This window comes from Canis lupus, chromosome 6 (assembly GCF_011100685.1).
Source record: "Canis lupus familiaris isolate Mischka breed German Shepherd chromosome 6, alternate assembly UU_Cfam_GSD_1.0, whole genome shotgun sequence".
In the NCBI taxonomy this organism is placed as follows: domain Eukaryota; kingdom Metazoa; phylum Chordata; class Mammalia; order Carnivora; family Canidae; genus Canis; species Canis lupus.
The window spans coordinates 76,592,814-76,613,293 of record NC_049227.1 but is presented as its reverse complement, the minus strand read 5'-3'; the positions used below and the strand labels follow the sequence as shown (position 1 = coordinate 76,613,293).

The window sequence follows — 20,480 nt, the reverse complement described above, 5'->3', positions numbered from 1 at the left end:
CAGCGCCCCGCAGCGCCCCGCAGCGCCCCGCAGCGCCCCAGCGCCGGGCTCCCCGGGGGCCGCAGGCTGCGCACCGGGGCGCTCCGCCCGCCCAGCCCGGCCCGGCCCGGCTCATTGTGCGCCGCGCTCCTGGGGGCGGGGAGGGAGCCGCGCCGCCGCCGCCGCCGCCGCCGTGGTCGCTCGCGCGGCGCGCAGGGCGGGCGGAGGCAGGGCAGCCGAGGCGCTCGAGCCTCCCCGCCCGCCGGCGCTCGGGGCTCCCCTCGGCCGCGTTCCCCGGACCTGCCCGCTGCGCCCGGAGGGCCCCGGCACCATGGCGTGACGCGCCCCCGCGCCTCGGCCGGCCCGCGCCCCCCGCGCAGGCCCCCGCGCCAGGCCCCCGCGCCCGCGGCGCTGCGGACCCCGAGCACCCTCAGCAACCAGCCCGGGCGGCGGCACGACTCGCTCTCGCCAACCTCATGGGCAGTGGCTCCCGCCGGCGATGTGAGTAGCGCGCTCCTGCTTCGTGGCCCGGGGGGGGGGGGCGGGGGGCTGCGGGGACGCCGAGCGCCCGAGGTGCGGGGCTGGGGCGCCCCGGGGCGCTGTCGGGGAGCTGCCGGCCGGGCGCCCGCGGAGGCGGCGGGGAGCTGCGCGCTTGCGGGGCGCGCGGTGCCTTGGGCGCGGGCGCCGGCCGTGCGGGCGCCTGGGAGCCCCGGTGGCCCGGGCTGCCGGGGACCCTAAAGGGTTACATACTGCGAAAAGGGGAGGCGAGGAGCGAGGGCTGGGCGCGGGGGGCGCGGGGGGCGCGGGGAGCGCGGGTCCGGCCGGGCCGAGCCCCCGCCGTTATCCGGGCGAGGTGCTGCCTCCTCGCAGGTGCCCGAGGGACGGAGCGCCCATTTGGCCGTGCCCCCCCCCCCCCCACGCACACTTGTGGCAGGTCGCAAATGTCCCTTTATCTCGGCAGGTGTAGTATTACTGTTGGATGCCCGTTGGCTTGGGAAAGGCAATTAAGAGGATCTCGCTGCCTTTGGGACTGGAGGGGAAGGGTGGGGTTGGAGGGGGCTGGAGGGGGCGACGAGGGCGACAGGTTGGAGGGCCGAGGAAGCGGGGGAGCCACGGAGCCCGGGCAGTGGGGGTGCCTGTGCCCCCCCCCAGCCCCCGGAGCCGGGCAGCTCCTGCCCACACACCTCCTTTGTGTTGCAAAGGCGGAGCTGGAGACCCCGCGCGGTGCCCGGACCCACGCTGGGCCCCCTCCGCATCTCGTCCCCCGAGAGCCCCGAGGGATGCGGGACTCGTTGGGGATCCTCGGCGGCCGGGGGGGGGGCAGCGGGGGCAGGAGGTGCCCTGGGGCTCCTGGAGCGGCTCGCGCTCGTCTGCAGCCTCCGCGCGCGGGGTCCCCCCTGCGGGGAGCGGCCGGGGCCGGGGGCGCACGGGCTGCCGCGAAACATAGCGCGAGTTCGCAGGGGCGACGGCCGCACAGGTGCCTCCTCCGGCTGCTCCTCGGCCCGGGGCGGGGGGCGGGGGGCGGGGGGGGCGGCTCCGCCCGCCGAGTCCCGAGGGCGCAGCGCCCGGCGCACGGACCGGGTCGCTCGCGCAAGTCCCGGGATGCGCGATGGGCCTCGGAGCGCAGCCACCTGCGACTCCCACGCGCCTCTGGAAGTTCCCCTCCCCGAGGAGTTAGAGACGCCGCGGGCGGGGGCGGGGGGCGGGGCGGCGACCCCCAAGGGCCCGCACCTGCCCTCCGCGGCCACTTTGCCTCCGCGCGGGGAGCACCTGGGAGCCACCTGCGCTGCGAACTGGGTCGGACCCGACCCGGGGACCCGCGGCCGGGAGCGGTTCTACGTGATCCCGTTTTAACCTTGGCGACGCTTCCAAGCCCGGTGGAGGTTTCCGTGGCGTGGGCGGCGGGAGCGCATTCCGGCGGAGGCAGGACACGTGATCGCCCCGACGGGAGAGGCCGGTCCGGGCGCCCGACTCTCTTTGTTCCGGGCTGAGCCCCGCGCCCGCCCCCCGCAGCTCGGGCCCGCGGCCCAGGGGGGCTGGAGGGGCTGCCCCCCCGCGGGGCCCCGGTGGAAGCCAGGCGGTCCTCCCGGGGACGCGGCGGAAAAGTTCTGCAGCCCCTGCGCACGTGGGCTCCCGGCGCGCTCCGCCACCTGCCGGCCGCGCCCGGCCACCTGCCCCCACCGCCCGGGACGCCCGGGCTCGCTCTGCCAAAGGCTGCAGACGGGGGTCGGGGTCGCGTCCCTGCTTCCGAGCATCCTTCGGCGCATCCTTCAGCGCCCGGGGCGGGCTGGAGACGAGGGGGCGGGGGGGTAGCCCTAGTTCTCCGCCCACCTGTGTGTCGAGGTACCAGACCTGGAGGCCCCGACCTGGAGTCTCCGACGTGGTGGCCCCCCACCTGGAGGCCCTCACTGGGAGGTTCCCCACCTGGAGGTTGCCACCTGGAGGCTCCCCACCTGGAGGCCCTCACTTGGAGGTCCCCACCTGGAGGTCGCCACCTGGAGGCCCCCCACCTGGAGGCCCTCACTTGGAGGTCCCCACCTGGAGGTCCCCACCTGGAAGCTCCCCACCTGGAGGCCCTTACTGGGAGGTTCCCCACCTGGAGGTCCCCTGGAGGCCCCCACATGGAGGCCCCCACATGGAGGTCCTGACCTGGAGTCCCCGACGTGGTGGCCCCCACCTGGAGGCCCTCACTGGGAGGTTCCCCACCTGGAGGTTGCCACCTGGAGGCCCCCCACCTGGAGGCCCTCACTGGGAGGTTCCCCACCTTGAGGTCCCCTGGAGGCCCCCACATGGAGGTCCTGACCTGGAGTCCCCGCCGTGGTGGCCCCCACTTGAAGGCCCTCACTGGGAGGTCCCCACCTGGAGGCCCCCACCTGGAGTCCCCGACGTGGTGGCCCCCACCTGGAGGCCCCCACCTGGAGGCCCTGACCTGGATGCCCGCCCCCCTGACCTGGAGGCCCCGATCTGGGGGCCCCCCACCTGGAGGCCGCTGATTTCGTTTTTCCGCCCGTGTTGTACTTGCCGCCCCCGTGGGCTGAAGTCTCGCCCGGGGCGGGCCTGCATCGTGTCTGCGTGGCGCTGGGAAGCGCAGCCCATCCCCGTGACATATTGTGGAGGGAGACTTCTTTATACATTTTTTTATACTTCGCTGTCCAAGAGAGGATGGGTGCTTACCATGGCAACCCTTACATCCTCCATCACGTGTGCCTGCACATATGCGGCTTCAGAATTAGAAACGACTCCTTAAAGAAATAAGCCCGGTCCCGTTACCGTAGCCACGTTTTATTCAGAATTTTAGCACTGCTGCAGGCTTGGCATTAAAATTTTCTTAATTAACATCTTAATCCACTTTCTTCCGGAGGCCTTTAATTTTTCTGCGCCCTCCATAAAATACAGAACATAAACCCAAAGTTTTTGTGTGTCTGTATTTTTCTTTGCTTTGGATTTTTTTTTTTTTAATGTGAAGATACAAGTGAATATCACAGGATTTTTATCACTTAGGAGAGTCATTAAATATCTTACCCACGTGGCGTTAATTCCCAGGGGTATTCCTTAAATCTCTCGCAGTTTATAGTGCATGGTAATATTGATAGAAAAACTTGGTCTCTTTAATCATGACTTAAAATGTCCATTCTTTAGGACACTTGAAAATGTGAGGATGTTATGCTTTCACTTGGTTAATGAATAACTTGATAATTGATGTATGAAAATCACACCTACTTATACTCTACTCTTATCCTGAGATGACTGTGGCCTTAACGTCAGGATGGATCACACATTCCATGATATTATAACTTCCTTCCATATCCAGATTAACACAGCACACAAAGGGTAACCAACTACTAATGAGTTGCCATCTGGATTACTTCTGGATTCTTCTTACATTTTCTTCTTTCGCATAAATTGTTTCATAAGTTTTAGGAAGTTCTTCATTGAAAGAACATATGCCATCACTTGAGTATAACAAGTGTGGCAACCACACCGTCAGTGGAGGACACCGTGTGGAGCGTGTGTTCTGTCCAGTAACAATGACTGCTCGGGGGAGCACTGTCCATCTTCTTTTTGGGGCAGTTTAGTCAGTCATGTCAATTTGCAATCTGACTCCGGGAAGACCATTAATTCAAATCTGTGACATCGGACAGACCTTCAGTTTGTGCCAAGCCAACTGGCCATTAAGTAGTTCATATCTCCAAGGAAATGATTTGGAGATGACCCCAGGATCTTCTGAGAACCCCGAAGTTCTTTTTTTTTTTTTTCTCGTGTTCTAGTGCTTAAATCTGAGGGCCACATCACTATTCAGTGGAAAGTTTTTAATACCTCAGGATTTTTAGAAATGGAATTTTAATATTAAAATGACAATTTGACCATATAGTCTAGCAATTAAATTCTATTCTGAGGAAACACAAAGGCAGGAGATGCATAGAAGATAGATTTGGCAAGTGTGTTAAAATACTGAGATGTGAACTGTCCAGGAAAACTCAAAAGTGGCACTGTACATCAACAGTATTTGGAAGATGATGACCCCAAATCAATCATATTTTTCCTTTATGAAGCTTTTGGCCTTGTTTGGTTAATCAGGTTTGAATCCTTACTAATAATCATGCCTTATAGAAATTACTCTAGAGAATTATCCTGAAGTAGTGAAAGCAGAGTAAGAAAACCTTAGAAAACTAGTTTTATTACTTCCATCATTAAACATGTGATCTTTGGTAATTTAATTAGCCTCTTTTCATGCTGTAAAATGGAGGTAGTGATAATAATAGTAATTTACCATTCTAGTGCATGGCAAATAAGAGAAATTGGTGCATGGAAAGTGATTTGGATACTTTTTAGAAGAGTGGGACATAAACTTTTTGATACAAGTCAATTTTTCTATAGTAACCTGTGGGAGGGGGGTTGTTTATAGGCATGGCATAGTCTATTTTCAAGGTATGCCATTGAAATAGTTATGCATATCTGTTTCCTATCTTGGAATTAAGTGATTATGCTCAGAAATCCGTGAGATCTTTTGTGATCAGAAGCCGTTCCTTGTCATCTTGCTTCCCTTACCACAGTGCGTGAACCACAATCGTAACAGCAGCTACCAATTACTAAACACCTACCATGATTCAGATGCTTTCCTTCAAAACGGTCTCGTAAGACACATTATTCTCATCATTTGAAAGATTAGAAAATTAAGGTTCAATGACAGAATTGACAAGTCTGTGTCACACAGGTAGGAAGTGATAAAACTTTAAATCCACATTGGGCTTCTTTACCTTTTTCTTCACCCCATGCTCTCTCCCTCATAGGCATTAATTAATACCTGTTAAATGACTGAAATCTGTAGATTATTTCATGATGAATAAAGGGAAACTAGTGTTTTGAACCAGCTTTCCGAAGTTATTTACATATTTAGCCATAATGCACTACATTACTTTGGTGACCACGATTTAATGTGGTACAGCAGCCACCGCTGCTTATCTTCCTGGTAATTAATTCATGACAGAAACATTTAATAAGCTATTAGAATCTGTCATATAAATGTCCATGAAGGAGGTTTTCCATAAGTCAAGTTTGGAGTCAAGAGCTGTCCTGTCTGCTTTGAAACTATGATGATATATTTGATATATAAGCCCCTAGAGAGGTATCACATGTGCTATTTAAATTATTAACCATAATAGAAAATTATCATTTGTTATTCAATGACACATGGAAAAAAATATGAAATACATTTAATAACCCAAAGGATCTCCTACATACACTCATTTTCATTACATTGTTCACTGCTTGATAAATTACTTAAAATCTATACAGAATTATCATTTTCCTTTAATACACACGAAGGCAATTGTAGTTACTACGGATGAAGTGTTGAAATTTATTATCGTTGACATGATACGGTTAAATATTTTAACAATGGACTCAATACTTACGTTGTTAGAGGAACTCGTTTACTGACTTTTTAAAGATGTGGTTTCTTCAGTTGTGCCAGGGTATTTTTGCTTTACTTGAAGCTCAGTAAGGTTGAGAGCGTTATTTAACAGCAGAACATAGTGATGCTGTGGCCAAAGTAGTAGCATAACAAATTTATTAAGAACAAGGAATTGTAGAACGTGTGTGTGTGTGTGTCCAGATAGAATTGAATTTTGTGCCATCTAAGAGGTAAACACATGAGATGCTACAGGTTCCAATTCAATTATAAAAAAAGAGGTAGCTAACCTGAAAAGAAAACTACTGCGAGTGTAAGTGCTGTCAGTATTCTTGGCCAGTTTTCCTAGGGCAAGAGGACGGTGGTACCGTGAAATATAGGAAATGATGAGAAAAACAGTTGAAAGTGAACTGTTTGGCTTCATGTAACAAGAAGAAAAATCCTAGGTTTTTACACTGCTATCATACTGAAAGAGATACTTTTGTGTAGTGGCAAAATGTTTTATAGATGCCTAGCTGCATCATCAAATTATTTGCTAATAGAAGGAAAGGTGAGAAATGAACTTGCCTGAGATGGTGCCTAAGTGTTACGAATAAGACATTTGTGGCACCTACAAGGTGAGTAATGGACACAAACCTAAAATGTGTCAGCTGAATGTATAATTAAGATGCCATAAATGGTGTAACTAAAATTATTTAAAAGTGCAGATAGTTAGATTTCTTGCATAGTAGTTGCTCGAGCATTCCGCATCTAACGTATTCAGCATTGAGGCCCTTACCATGACTGGGCATCTTGTGCAGGATGCATTTGCACATTCGGCTGCATTTTTTTTTAAAGATTTTATTTATTTATTCATGAGACGCACACAGAGAGAGGCAGAGACACAGGCAGAGGGGGAAGCAGGCTCCCTGCGGGAAGCCCATTGCGGGACTCCATCCCAGGACCCCGGGGTCGCGACCTGAGCCCAAGGCAGCCGCCCAACCCGCTGAGCCACTCGGGAGTCCCTTAGGCTACATATTTTGAGCACTGATATCACCCTGGATATTTACTCTGGTGTTATTCTCAGTCCCTGTAATTCAAGACATGAAAAATTTTTCTTTCCTCAAGTGTGATTAATTTCTTAAGACAATTATAAAAGCTATTGTAATTAAATCAGATACCTATTTAAACTTTGAGTGATTGTTAAATATTAGCAATGTCCTTAGGGTAATACCATATTGAACATTGGGCCTACCACACACATACACATGCAGCTGTGATCGCTCCATTTTGCAATACACACACACACACACACACACACACAGAGCTATAATCTTCTCATTTCATGATTTCATAACACTTTAGAGATGGCGGGAAGTCTAGAGGGTCTTATTTTACAAAAGAGGAAACTGAGCCCTGCTAAGTTTGTTTTCTTGCTCAAGGGCACAGAGCTGTTAGTGAGAGAAACAGAAACAGAACCAGATCTCTTGGCTCCCAACCTCTGCCAGTTACACCATGCTCTCGGAACTGTTGGAATCCTTTACATTTGAGGAAAGGGAAATAGGGAAAAGGAGCTTAATCCAGTGAACCCAGTTAATGAAACCAGCCAATATGATGATGCCGTCCAAAACACATCCATTTCTCGTATCATTTTTTACCTGAATTTTGGCCTGTTTTTGTGGATAGTCGTCTTAGCTTTCCATTTTGATTTGACTGTTAAGGCAGTAAACACTCTAAATTGAACATCTATTACCTATTTTATTGTTTAAAAGATACCTGTATTTCAGAAATACGGAGTTAATTTCACTCCTATCAAAGCATTCTAAATTTGGATACTCTATCCTTTCCAATGAAAATTAAAATGTTCTCTTAAATTATTGATCTTTTTAGCATAATGCCCACTAAATTGGTGTTGGATGATGGAGAGCTGTTTAACTCATTTCATATAAATGGATTATTTTCTATATTTGCTAATTTCATTAAGGGTCAATCATTGAAGTTTCTTAACAAGAATGATTTAAAGTGAGGGTAGGCCTTTCTACACAATATTGCCTTAGATTTTTATCAGGAAAACATTTTAACCAAGAAAATAAAATGCGATCCAGTTGGAATTTGTGAAACACATTCGTTTCTGTGAATAATTTTTTTGCATCGCGGAATAACATTTTGAAGGGTCTTTTGAAATTACAAGTTCCCTCTTACTGCTAAATAGCTGTTTATATATCTGTTGTGGCTTAATTCTCTCTTCTTTCAGGAGACAAATCTGAAATAACTGTTTCTCACTTAATGCCTTTTCTAATGCTAAAATTCTGAGCCTACTTTATCAAGAAGTTCCGTTACTGGGGAACTTAGGGCAGGATGTCTTTTTTAACTGACTGCCAAAACATATTCGCAACAATTTTTAAAGCACTTTTGAAATTATGATGTACATCTCTTGAAGTATGCATTTGGCTTATAAGCAAATGGCATATAGAAATATTTACAAACAAAAGTATTGATGTAACGAGACATACCTACATAGTTACATCTAAGAATCCTCTTTAAAAGGCAAATCAGAACTTTTCAGTGCAGCAGTGATGTCTTAAAATTGAAGAAAAACCATGATGACTAAATTAGCGCATTACATATCAGCACATTAGCTATGCTTTTCATTTGTAGAATGGTTCTTATTCATGCCAGCTTTCAGTGTACCGTTCTGGGACTCGTGGGTGTGATAGAACGGAACATATTTCTGTATCTGTGAATATAATCCCACACACCATTTTACATGACAAAATCTGAATGTCCTAAAACTTGGTGTTAAAGATAAGATGTCAACCTTCGCCGGTCGAGGATTTGAATCCCCTCCATGGCTAATAGCATTTTATCTTTCCGAAGGTCTAATTTTATTTAGGGACCTGTAATGTAAGGAGATGGTGTTTGTGTTTACTTCCTTGCTTGCTTACTTCTTTCTTGCTTTTTCGGACTCGACATAGCTAAGGTCTGCTTGCTGCAGACAATAAGCAAGCTGCTGAAACTCAAAGACAGTAGATACTAAAGTACGATATGAGCAGAGGAGGGGAAGTGCAAAGGTGATGTATTTTTGTATTTTTGGAACAGGAAGAAACCACTGGAACCCCGGTGCACATACATTTTCTATATATGAATCATAAAGAAAATAAGCTTTATTCATAGTTAATAAATATATGGATTAACAGAACCACATTCTATACGGAGATAGGGTACATGCTCATTTTTGCACGCATGTTGGAAAAAGTGGGAAGACAATGGGTAATCGAGAACCATTTCAGTCTAAAATTTGCTGGCGAGTAAAAAAGTCAGAACAGGGTTTGTATAAACAGGGTTTAATATCTGTTTTTCCTAAATATAGTAATGTACCTGTCAAGCTTTTAGTTCCAGGTGTAGTCTTTGTAGACACCACCCTAATACACTTTGTGAGCTAGGCCAAGCACACTTGCCTTCTGTAGCGCTTGTAAGGTAGATGCCTTCTCTAACATTTACTAATTAACATGAATTCAGCCCTCAAGGCGTGGTGTAACGGGGACTGCTAGCAGAGGAACCTATCCCTGTCTGCCATCAGTCTTGAGGTTGCACTTGTCACTCTTTGACCCTCCACGTGACCAGGACAGCCCCAAACCGCAGGGGCGCCTGTCTTTTTTGCATGTTTAAAATCATCCGTAATTTTAAGACTGTGTTCTTAATCTTCTTCCCTTTTTTCCTGATAGAATTTCTTCTTTATGATCATGTGTGAGAAATGGATAGGCATGCAGAACAGAGAGAGTCTAACTTGGACTCGGGGAATATGGATGAATATTTTGCCTCAAGTGTCACTTAATATCTTTAATAATATTGCTCAATAATGGACAAAATAGTGTATATTGGGTATAGAAGATCGAATATCTTATTGGGAGTCAAGAATTATAGGCTGATGTTCACATTATAAAAACTAGTATGATAGCTTCGGGTATTTGCACTGAAAAGAAAGATAATAAAAAGCCCTAAAACGCTACTTGAAAGACTACTGGAAGCATCTTGCAGTCTCTTCTGGATCTGAGTCAGGAGAGAAATTTACCCTGAGGCCAGGCAACAATCACTGTAAAGTTGGTAAGTTCTTTTCAGAGTGCTTGTTTGAACAGAAAATACATAGAATGTTAATACAGTTCAATAAAACTTTAGAGTTCCTTGATTTACCTTTAAAAAAAAAAGAAAGATTTATTTATTCATTCACGAGAGACACACAGAGAGAGGCACAGACACAGGCAGAGGGAGAAGCAGGCTCCCTACGGGGAGCCCGACGCAGGACTCGATCCCCGGACCCCAGGATCAGGCCCTGGGCTGAAGGCAGGCGCTAAACCACTGAACCACTGGGCTGCCCTTGATTAACCTTTTTATAAGTAATCCTCCTTTTTTTTTTTTTAAGATTTTTTATTTATTTATTCATGAGAGACACAGAGAAAGAGAGAGGCAGAGACCCAGGCAGAGGGAGAAGCAGGCTCTGTGCAGGAGGCCTGTTGTGGGACTCGATCCCAGGTCTCCAGGATCAAGTCCTGGGCCAAAGGTGGTGCTAAACCACTGAGCCACCGGGGCTGCCCTAACCTTCTTTTAAAAAATTGTGAGATGTGTGATTACCCAAAGATCACTGTAAGTCGGTCTTTTCGGGATAATTCCGTGTGTGAATGTGTGTCATTCCTAGCGTTGTTACGTAATTGTTTGCTTGAATGACTGTCTCCAAAAACAGCACGTATACAGTGGCTTACCCGGTTTTTTTTTATCCCTAGCACAGTAGCTCACGGCATAGCGCAGAAAAAAATGCCTGTTGTGTGAATGAATGGTCTCACTCATGCTTCCGAATGCTTCCACGGGACTCTTGCAGCCGTTAGCCTTCCCCTGGACTTCTGCTCCTTCCTCCCCCAGGAGCATCCTAGGATTATACTTCCCAGATCGTCCTCCACGTGAGGCGTGGGAGATGGCTTATTTGGCCAATGCAAGAGGAGCAACACGTGAGGACGAGCGTCTCTTTTAAATAGAAGTGTTTGTGGCCTGGTCCGCTCTTTGCATTTTGCCGATGTAGCAATTGTAGAGGCCTGTGCCGTGTCGGACCCTCCATCAGCTTGGTCTCTGAACAACTAAATAAAGCTAAATTAGGCTATCCCTGCACACATGTATTCACTACATAGCGTGAGCAAAAAATAAGGTATTATGTTAAGATTTGGGGACTGGGGGTACTGTTTGTTATTGAAGGTAACCTAGCCTTTACTCATTTACTGAGTGACATTCTAGTAGAAGTGGAAGCTTGATGTGCAGTGTCTGGCATCACAGTTAAAGGGACATTATTGGAACATGCCTCTATTTAGATTTTATTTATTATTTATTTATTTATTTATTTATTTATTTATTTATTTATTTTTAAAAATTCTGTTTCTTCATGAAAGACACAGAGAGAGAGGCAGAGTTACAGGCAGAGGGAGAAGCAGGCTCTATGATGGGAGCCTGACACGGGACTCGATCCCGGGTCCCCAGGATCGCATCCTGGGCCGAAGGCGGGTGCTGAACCGCTGAGCCACCTGGGCTTCCCTCTGTTTAGATTTTAATACAAAAATGCGTTCTATTTAATGATTGATTAACATTATAGCAAAATTAAAGCTATTTCTAAGAGAGATAGACCTCCGTCTACTTGGGAAAATTTTAAGGTTTCAAACACTTTGACTCTCTCAGTTTGTGATTTAATGTACACTCATATTTTGATACACCGGAAGTCTGTTTTTGTACAATGCACTAACTCCTCCTCTGATTTGTAAACAACACATGAAATATTTTCATATTTGATCTATCTTTTCCCATTCCGTCGATGATTGGGGCAATATTTATAATAAGAAGCCTACCGTATCTACTGGAATCTGCAAAATATTCCAAGTTAATGAATTTTAATCAAGTTTATGTCTTCATTCATCCATTCCTTCTAAATATTTATTATGCTGTTTCTCTGTGCGAGAGCCTGTCCTAGTCAAGGCTGACTATACATGTGACCCCCGTTTCCATGGCACAAATAGGGTAGGCAGACGTTAAATAAATAATCATCCTAGGGATATAATGGTTTCAGGCTCCCATAAGAGCTAAGAAGGGTAAGACCAAGGTACTGAGGATGAATATAATAAGGGTCTGAGCAGGAGAAGCAGCATCTCTGAGGAGCTGATACTTAAATAAGACCTCTAGGATGACAGAAGTTAGCCAGGAAAGGGAGGAATCAGGAGAATTCTAGGCCTGTGCAAATGGCATCTGCAAAGACTGAGTCCGGAGATGGCGTTTGGAGGTCACAGTGATTGGAAGGAAGCTGGCGTGGCTGGAGAGTAGGGGTCAGGAGAAAATGGTATAATAGGAGCCCGATCATCTCGGGATTTCTTGACCAGGTTAAACATGGAAGATCTTTATTCTACATCCTATGTGAAGTCATCAAGCATTGTTAAATGGAAGGGTGGTACGGACGGATCGATATTTTTAAATGATCCTTCGGGGCGGCCGTGTTTACAGTGCATCGGAAGGCCCGAGTGGGGTAGGGCTTTATAAATTAGGAGATGTTTACAGTAGGTTGGGCCAGACACTAACGTGGGCCCAGTAGGTTGGGCCAGGATTGTGGTAGTGGAAATGGGAAAAGGTGGGCAAAGCTGAGACGACCTTGCTTCGTTCGACCCACTGGATTCGTTGCTGAGTTGATATCGGGAGCGGCTAGTGAGTAAAAGTGTAGTATCAAGCATTATTGCAAGATTTCTGACAGGAACAACTGGATACATGCAGGTACAATTTCCCGTCTGGGGAAACCTGGAGAGGGAGCTCATCTGTTCAAGTGCAACTAGAAGATTGGCACTAAGACGAAGGAAGCTGAATAACTGGCTGACACACTAAGGAAACCTGAATCAGAGCATCAATTTGTAAAAACTGAAAATCCCTAATTAAAATGACTGGAAATGTAGTGAATACGTGTGCGGGGAAAACCACGAAAGCTTCTTTTTAAGAAAACAAGTATTTTCAAATAAACGATTATTGATTATGCGTCAGAGTGACTCGCCTTAATAGTCCCTATCAGAGTTTTCTTCTGATTATTCTTAGACATGAAAAGAAACGCACATGTGGATCCTTTCCTTCTGAATACTGATTTCTTCTGTCTTTCTCCATTATGCTGTAAGGTCTGAAAAGAACAATCTGCTTCTGGTCCTCCTATATTTGGGTTCTTGAGATGAGCAGGAGGGAGTCACCCATTGGTAGCATTTGTTCTAACAACGCATCCCAGGTACTTGGTAGCACCTTGCAGCTCCACAGCTTCCCACATCTCCGTGCTGCGGGCTCCTCTGGGCAAGGCCACGCACATCCGCGCGTGTGTTCCTCTCCTGGAGCCCTTCACCTTTGTGATTCCCCGGCACCCAGTTCTGTGGGTTAAGACCCATGGTAACCTGCTTCCCAGAGTGCGTACGTGAGTAGAGTCAAGATCATCCACTCATGTACATGTTAAGGACACATTCTTGAGCAAGAGTTCACCTACGAGTCACCAGCAGCTCGTAGCTTAACCGGGTAACATCGTGATCTCGCTCCTCCTTCCACTTAGCAGTGGTCACTAACAATCCCGAGACACCTCGGCGCGACAGCCACGGAGACTTGCCCTTCCTTGCAGATGTGGGGGGTAGCCACGGCTCTGCTTGGGTGTGCTCACCTCGTCTTCCAAACTCCAGCATCCAGGCGGAAGGGGGAGCCCTGGTCTGGGACGCCTTGTTTCCCCGGAAGAGGCAGGATCGAGGGGCCATACCGACCCGTTCAAGTTCAGTGAAAGCTTCTACTCACACTTCGCATATTTCGTGTCCGTTCACATCCCATTGGCCCCACAAGTCACATAACCGAGAACGTCATGGCAAGACAATCGATGGGCAAATGCCTGCGCTGGTATTAAGGCCCAGTGATGCCATGAGGAACTCCAGCTCTTTTCAGATCATTGTCTACCTTTTGGGTCATGTTCTTAGCACTTATGTGGAGTTTTCCTACCTTACCGCGATGGCCTTCGAGTGGCCAAGGATAATAGCAGCAATGACTATCAACTGCAAGTTGTCTAGTGTCTCTCTTCTTTTTCTTTGCTTTTTTTTTTTTTTTTTTTTTTAAATCCTGGCCAACTTGAAGATCTATAGATCTATCCAATACAGTAGTACTTGAGAATATATTCTGGGTTTTTTTTTTTTTTCTTTGAGTTGAAATCTATTTTATAAATTTCTCAAATGAATTACTTGTCCTATGCCCTCCTTTTTCCCTAGCACAGCTATTTTCCTAGCATGGGGCCCTTGGGAAAAAAAAAATAATAACCTTCATTTTGAAATTTAGATTAATAGTAATTCAGTTTTAGCTTGGGGAAACAGACTTTCCTTTAAAGTACCGAAGCTTAGTTATGAAATAAAATTTTATTTTTTAATGAAAACCTGGAGAATCTGTGGAGTGATTGAGATTTTAAGAATGGATATACTGTGGAGTTTTCAAGATAATTATCAATTGATAAAGCTGTAATCTGAAATTCCCTTTAATATTCAAATCTTATATATTTCAGTTTTGCTCATGTCTACTTCAGCTAGCACTTGGAATTGTAACCATCATTTCATGAACTATCTTTTTGCAAAGAAAATTTTAGTTTTCGTTTTGTTGTATTAACAGGTGGAATCACTAAAATCGCGAGTATTTCTAATTAAAAATAAATTCTTCAAAAGTAAATAGATCAAACCATTCATGTTTAACCTCCTTTGGTGTTCTTTTGAAGCCACTTGGACTCCTCCTTTGGATGGTAACACAATCTCCGCTAGATGAATGGTTTTCAAGTATTTTTTGTAATTGTGGAACTCTTAGCAAATGACATAGCACAAACAACCCCAATGCATAAAAGACAAGTAAGACTGCTGTGCTTGAAAATTACTACATTTTATACTCAAGGACTATCATGCCGAAGTATAATTATTTTATAATTTCTCACTTCCTTTTTTAACAGAAAAAAAAAATATTTTACCCCCAAATGAGGAAATTGTAAGAAAATGGAAGCATTATTAAATGTCAGCTATAGATCACCAGCAAATTTAGAGTCAAGCAGTCATTTGAATTGTCCAATGAGTATAAACAGGATTGCATTGCATTAGCCCTTCATTTTTTTTTTTCCTTCGACTGTCAGAGGGTGATATTATCCACACAAAAACTCTCAAGAGGGTTTCACTTTATCACACCAATTATCGGTGTGCATTCGAGGCTTCTTCAAGACAGAGAGGTATTTGAGGCTGCCAGTTATGCCTCTTAGTGAGTATCTTCCATGACCAGCTAAATAAGCAAAGCGGTAGGGAAAACACAACTCCAGGATAATCTGAGGCAGATGAAAAGACTCATTTTGCTGAATACGGCTCATTAGGATGGTTTTGGTTTTTGTGCTTGTCAGGCCTTGGGATTACTTCTCTCATCCTAAATATCCTGTTGAGGCAGGTTTCAGTTTTTGTGAAACTGGGCTCCAGGCTGATCAGCAAAAAAAGAGCTGCAGAGGCAAAGGTGCACAGAATGATTATTTCCTCCAATTCCCTTTTTTTTTTTTTTTCCTATTATCACATATGACAAAAGTCTTTGAGGTCTTTTGGGGGGTTTTTACATTTTAGAAGACGTGGAACTCTTATTACTTTTGTTGGCTGGCTTATAATAGTCTCTTACCTCCTGCCACCCTCAACTTGCGATTTTTATTTTACCAATTACCTAAATTTTATTTTGCGGGCGTCTGTGGTTCAGTGACATGCATAGTTGATTGCGGGCAGAGCACATACTCAGGTCTAAATTTTCTTCTGTTACGTTCTTGCCAGGCCGCCGTGGGAAAACTATTTTTAACTCTTTCAGTCATAATTTACTAATCCTGGAAATGAAAATAATAATGCCTGTGCAGTTGCAGTTGTAGTGATGAAATAACTTATGTAAAAAAAGTAGCACACTGCTGTTGTAGTGATATTTCGGACACACAAATCACAGTACCTTATCTCCTCCCCATTGAAAATGATTTATTAAAAAAAAAAGAAAATGATTTATTGATTCGCCATTTTTTGGGGGGATAAAAATGAAAAACAGTACTTTTGTTTTTTGCTGGAAAGCTGCAGAGTTATAGGAAAATTTTATTACATGAGGAAAATGTTGTAGAATATTTTGATCTCCCCCCCCCCAGGGGTACATTTACCACTTGCTGAGATTAGATGAAATAGAAAGCGTTTGAAAAGATGATCGTCTAATCTTGTGCGTGATATATATATTTATAGAAGAGGTCACTATTCTAAATATAATTCCCATGACCTATGGAAGGATCTATGATACCGATTCTCATTTGCACCATAAAGACAAAAAGAGAAGCTTTGAAGGAGGCTGCAGACATCAGGAAAAACTTGTGGGCCATCCGGTAATAAACATTTCTTAGAAATACAGTAGGTGACAAAGCCCTTGCAGCCGCTGAAGGGGGCCGCTGACCTTGTCAGAATGACACAGCCGCCCAGCAGGGAATTCGAACTATTACCAGGAGATGTATCCCTCTGCAACTTTTTTTTTTCCTCTGCAACTTGTAATTAGCAAACTGTTGCATCTTCTGTATTTTACGAGATAGCGCCTTTGGTTCCTTTATACCGTAAATAAGGTTCCTATCAACCAGATAAGAACCTTCGCTCACAAAAATGATTCTTAAAATGGAAAGGACCGTGGAGTCTTGCAGGAACCCGCAGAGAACCTGCAGAGGAGCCGATGGGCCTGAGTGCACTCGGGAAAGTGGCCCGACCCGGAGCTGGCGCCCTGAGCCCGCTCCCCGTCTCCCGGGCCGGGGGATCCGCCGGATTCCAAGACGAGTGTAAGTTGCCGTCGATTCAAAACGTTGACCCTCCAAAAAAAATTTAAAAATAAAAATAAAAAAGTAAAACGTTGAGCCGCTCCGAGGTCGTGCCCACCGGCCTCCTCCTGGCAAGAGCTGAGCGCGCTGCTGCGGTCGCCCTCTCGGCCCGCAGCCCCCCGGCCGGGACCCGGCCTGTGACAGCCGCCCGGCAGCCTTACTTGGCCTTCCACGAAGGTCCCCACGGCCCAGGAAGCCGCTTGCCTCCTCACGCCGAGGCTCCTCGGCCTTCCAGGGCAGCGGACAAGGTTGTCACATGCATCCTGTGCTCCTTCTTCCTCCCGATCCTGCCCCGGCGCCCAGCGGGGCCCGGACACCCTGTGGCCTTCCCCCGGGGACACCTGCCCGGCGCCGAGCGCGTGGCTTTCCTGCCATCCTGGCAGCGAGCCGTGGGCCCTGGGGTGCAGAGCTTTCAGCAGGCCCCTGTGAACAGGTGTGGGGCACAGGTGCGGGGACGCTGCGAGGAGCTTCGTCATCCGGGGGGTCCGCAGGTGCAGGGATGACAGGTCGGGGCAGGACGTGCAGAGCCGGGCCCTGCTGCCGAGGCTTGACAGGTGCTTTCCTGGGCCCGTCCTTTCCCTGAAAGCCCCGGGGACTTGCTCCGGGTCGCCGTGACGTGCACCGTCCGCTGACTGGAGGCCGTGAGAGGGGAGCCCGAGGACCGGGGTCCGGAGGCAGCCCCCCGCGGTGTGCGTGGCCCCCCCAGCCGGCAGGTGCACACCCCGGGCTCCGGGGGCCGCGCCCGGGTTAGGCCGCGCAGGTGGTCCCGTCCGGAGGGTGCGCTCGGGGGCTAGATGCCCAGCGCGTGTCCTTGACCCCAAGACTTTCAATCAGTCTTGACAAACGTTAGGTCTATTTTTATTGTGATCGAAAAAACAAGTCTTTTCAGTTTACTAGATGCCGATGGACGCATTTGTTTAAACCAGACGATTAGTATAAAACTGACATTTTTACCTGACGTTGCTCGTGGCCCTTCAACCGTTGCCCAGGGCTTTCACGCACCTTCCAGAAACACTCGTTCTTTGTTTCTTTAAAATACAGTCCTTCGTCCATTACTGAGCAATAGAATCTAAGATCCTGGAAAAAAAAAAAGCCCATTCGTTACGAAACCTTGGATTCACTGTTTCCTGAATTCTGGGGAACAAAACGGAAAGCGAGTGACTCTGGCAACTCCCGCCGTGTTCCTGCCCTCTTCACGGTCGTACCCAAGTCATGGCATTTCCAGGGGACATTATTTTCTTGCCTTTAGTCTATTTACCTGAAGAAGTCTCGTGTCCCTGCTGCTTTACCTAGCCGTCTGGAGTCCGGAGGGTTCTGGGTCTGTGCGTGTTCACCTCCGACACCGTGGGGTGCTCCACAGGTGGGTCGAAACCTCGTCTTTCTGAAATCGCGCCCCTCCGGCCGTTGCTAGCGCTGCTCCCCGGCGCCCACCGCTGACCTCCCAGGCTTCTTCCCTCCCTTAGCGGCATGTGCTTCATCTTCTTCTTTATTTTTTTAATATTTTATTTATTTATTCATGAGAGAGACCGAGAGAGAGAGAGAGAGAGGCAGGCTCCACACAGGGAGCCCGACGCGGGACTCGATCCCAGGACCCCAGGATCACGCCCTGGGCTGAAGGCAGGTGCTAAACCGCTGAGCCCCCCGGGTGTCCCAAGTGCTTCATCTTCTTGTTTCCTGATATCCAATCCCAGGTGGTTTCCAAGGCCCTTTCGGCTTATTGGTTCCACCTCGACCTCGGGAGGTACCCAGGCCTGCCCAGGACACCTGTGCCTGGAAAGCGTCGCCGCCCCCCGAGCTCCAGGTCCCCGACTAGATGGCACGTCCACGACGCCTCGAGGGTTCTGGCCATTGGGAGCCACTAGAAGCTCCAGGCCACGGTGGCTGCCAGAGATACTGCTTCTATTTATTTATTTATTTATTTATTTTACATTCTTGTCCCAAATCCCAAATGCCGCTTTCTCCACGAAGGCTTCCTATAACCTTTCTCCTTCTAGTATTCCAGGGTAAAAATCAGTGGCTTTTCCTCTGCGTTGTGAAAGTCATTTGCATATACCTGCCATCGAAAGTCTGATTCTGTTGGATGTTGATTGTCCATGTGTCTTTCCCAGTAGGAAGGGCACTGCGGCATCAGAACTAGCATCTCACTCTTGTGCAGCCAGCGCTTAGCACACAGTACCTGTGCCATGAATATTTGAGGGATAAATCAATGCATAGTAAAAAATAAATAAATAAATGAACTTTACGAGACACTGACACCTAGCCTGGATACTCACATTACTAATTACCTGGGGCATGATGTGATGGGGTCTGCATTCTAAATTGTCTTTTTCTTGTGGGTATCAGATGCAGAGGAAAGACTATACTAAACATTGGGTTTTCTACATTGAGCTCAACATTAAGTAAAATGAAACCAATCTACATTGAGTTTATCAACATTAACTAAAATGAAACCAATCTAGAAGAGTGGGGAAAGTATGGATCTGGGGGGATCCCTGGGTGGCTCAGCAGTTTAGCACCTGCCTTTGGCCCAGGGCGTGAACCTGGAGTCCCGGGATCGAGTCCTGCTTCGGGCTCCCTGCGTGGAGCCTGCTTCTCCCTCTGCTTCTCTCTCTCTCTGTGTCTCTCATAAATAAATAAATAAAATCTTAAAAAAAAATGGATTTGGGTTCTAGGTCTAACAAGTGGTAGCCAGGAGGTTTGAAACAGGCTGCAGAAGTTTTCCAAGGGTTGGTGTTTTCTTTTCTTTTTTCTTTTTTTTTTCTTTTTTTTTCTTTTTTTTCTTTTTTTTTCTTTTCTTTTTAATTAATTTTTTCTTTATTTTTATTTTCTTTATTTATTTTTTTGGGGGGGTCAGTGTTTTCCATCTGTGCAAAGAAAACAAAAGTATTCCTATCTACCTCACCATTTGGCCATGAGCGTCCAATGAGACAAATACATGAACATGTTTTGTAAAGTCTTAAAGCCTGGATGGTTTTAACTTAGTATCTTGGGAGGATTGAATTTACAGTCACGGTCACAAGGCCTGACGCGCCAAAACGAGACTCTTAGAATCTACTGACGCCTTAGGTCGGAGCATCTCACGGGGCCCCCTTCTGTATCTGTTAAGCTCCTCTCTCCTTGACAGACCTTGCGAGTCCCTCTTTGTCCACAGTAGCATCCTCCTCTTTCCCTCTCCCGCAAGCCGCTGCTGGTGTGCATGCAGGTGTGTGTAGGTGTGTCGCACGTGCTGGCCGAGGACACTTCATCCCTCCCCTTGCCCTGGCCGCGCTGAGCGGAGGCATCCACCCCTGGGTCAGCTGCCGTCCCTGCTGCTGCCCTCGACATCCCTGTACGTCCCTCCGGGCCAGTCATCGTCGCCCAGGTGCGCGGCCCACGGCCTCCTCATCTCGTGCCTTCAGCACCGCGTGCTCACCTGAGACCCCGCTGAGCCTCCGCAGAGGACCACGGGGCACGGAGAAGTCGGGAGAGAGGCCTTGGCCCCTGGACACGTCCCCTTAGTTTTTGGATCAGATGCCAGTTGTAGATCTGGGGTGTTTTAAGAAGCTTTGAGACTCTTACAGTTACGTGTTGGGAAAGAGAAGCACAAGCCCTGAAGAGATCCCATCAAAGCTATTTGGATATTCCTGTCCTACCCACCTGAGGTCGTGACCCTAGTGGTGGGCTGGCCTTCGGCCACCCGTGATCCCCAAACTCTAGTTT

At 47.6% G+C, this 20,480-nt stretch overlaps 1 protein-coding gene across 7 annotated transcripts in view; it reads left to right on the top strand.

Moving 5' to 3' along the window:
* The first annotated feature begins 373 nt into the window (after positions 1-373).
* LRRC7 (leucine rich repeat containing 7) overlaps positions 374-20,480 on the top strand; it is a 492,235-nt gene continuing 472,128 nt past the window's right edge. For all 7 annotated transcript variants that reach the window (XR_005361438.1, XM_038541686.1, XM_038541687.1 and 4 more), the window contains exon 1: positions 374-480. Coding sequence is in view for 6 of the 7 variants with exons in the window: in XM_038541686.1 (XP_038397614.1) it covers positions 479-480 (2 nt within the window). In the remaining variant the exon portion in view is untranslated. The remainder of the gene's footprint in view (positions 481-20,480) is intronic.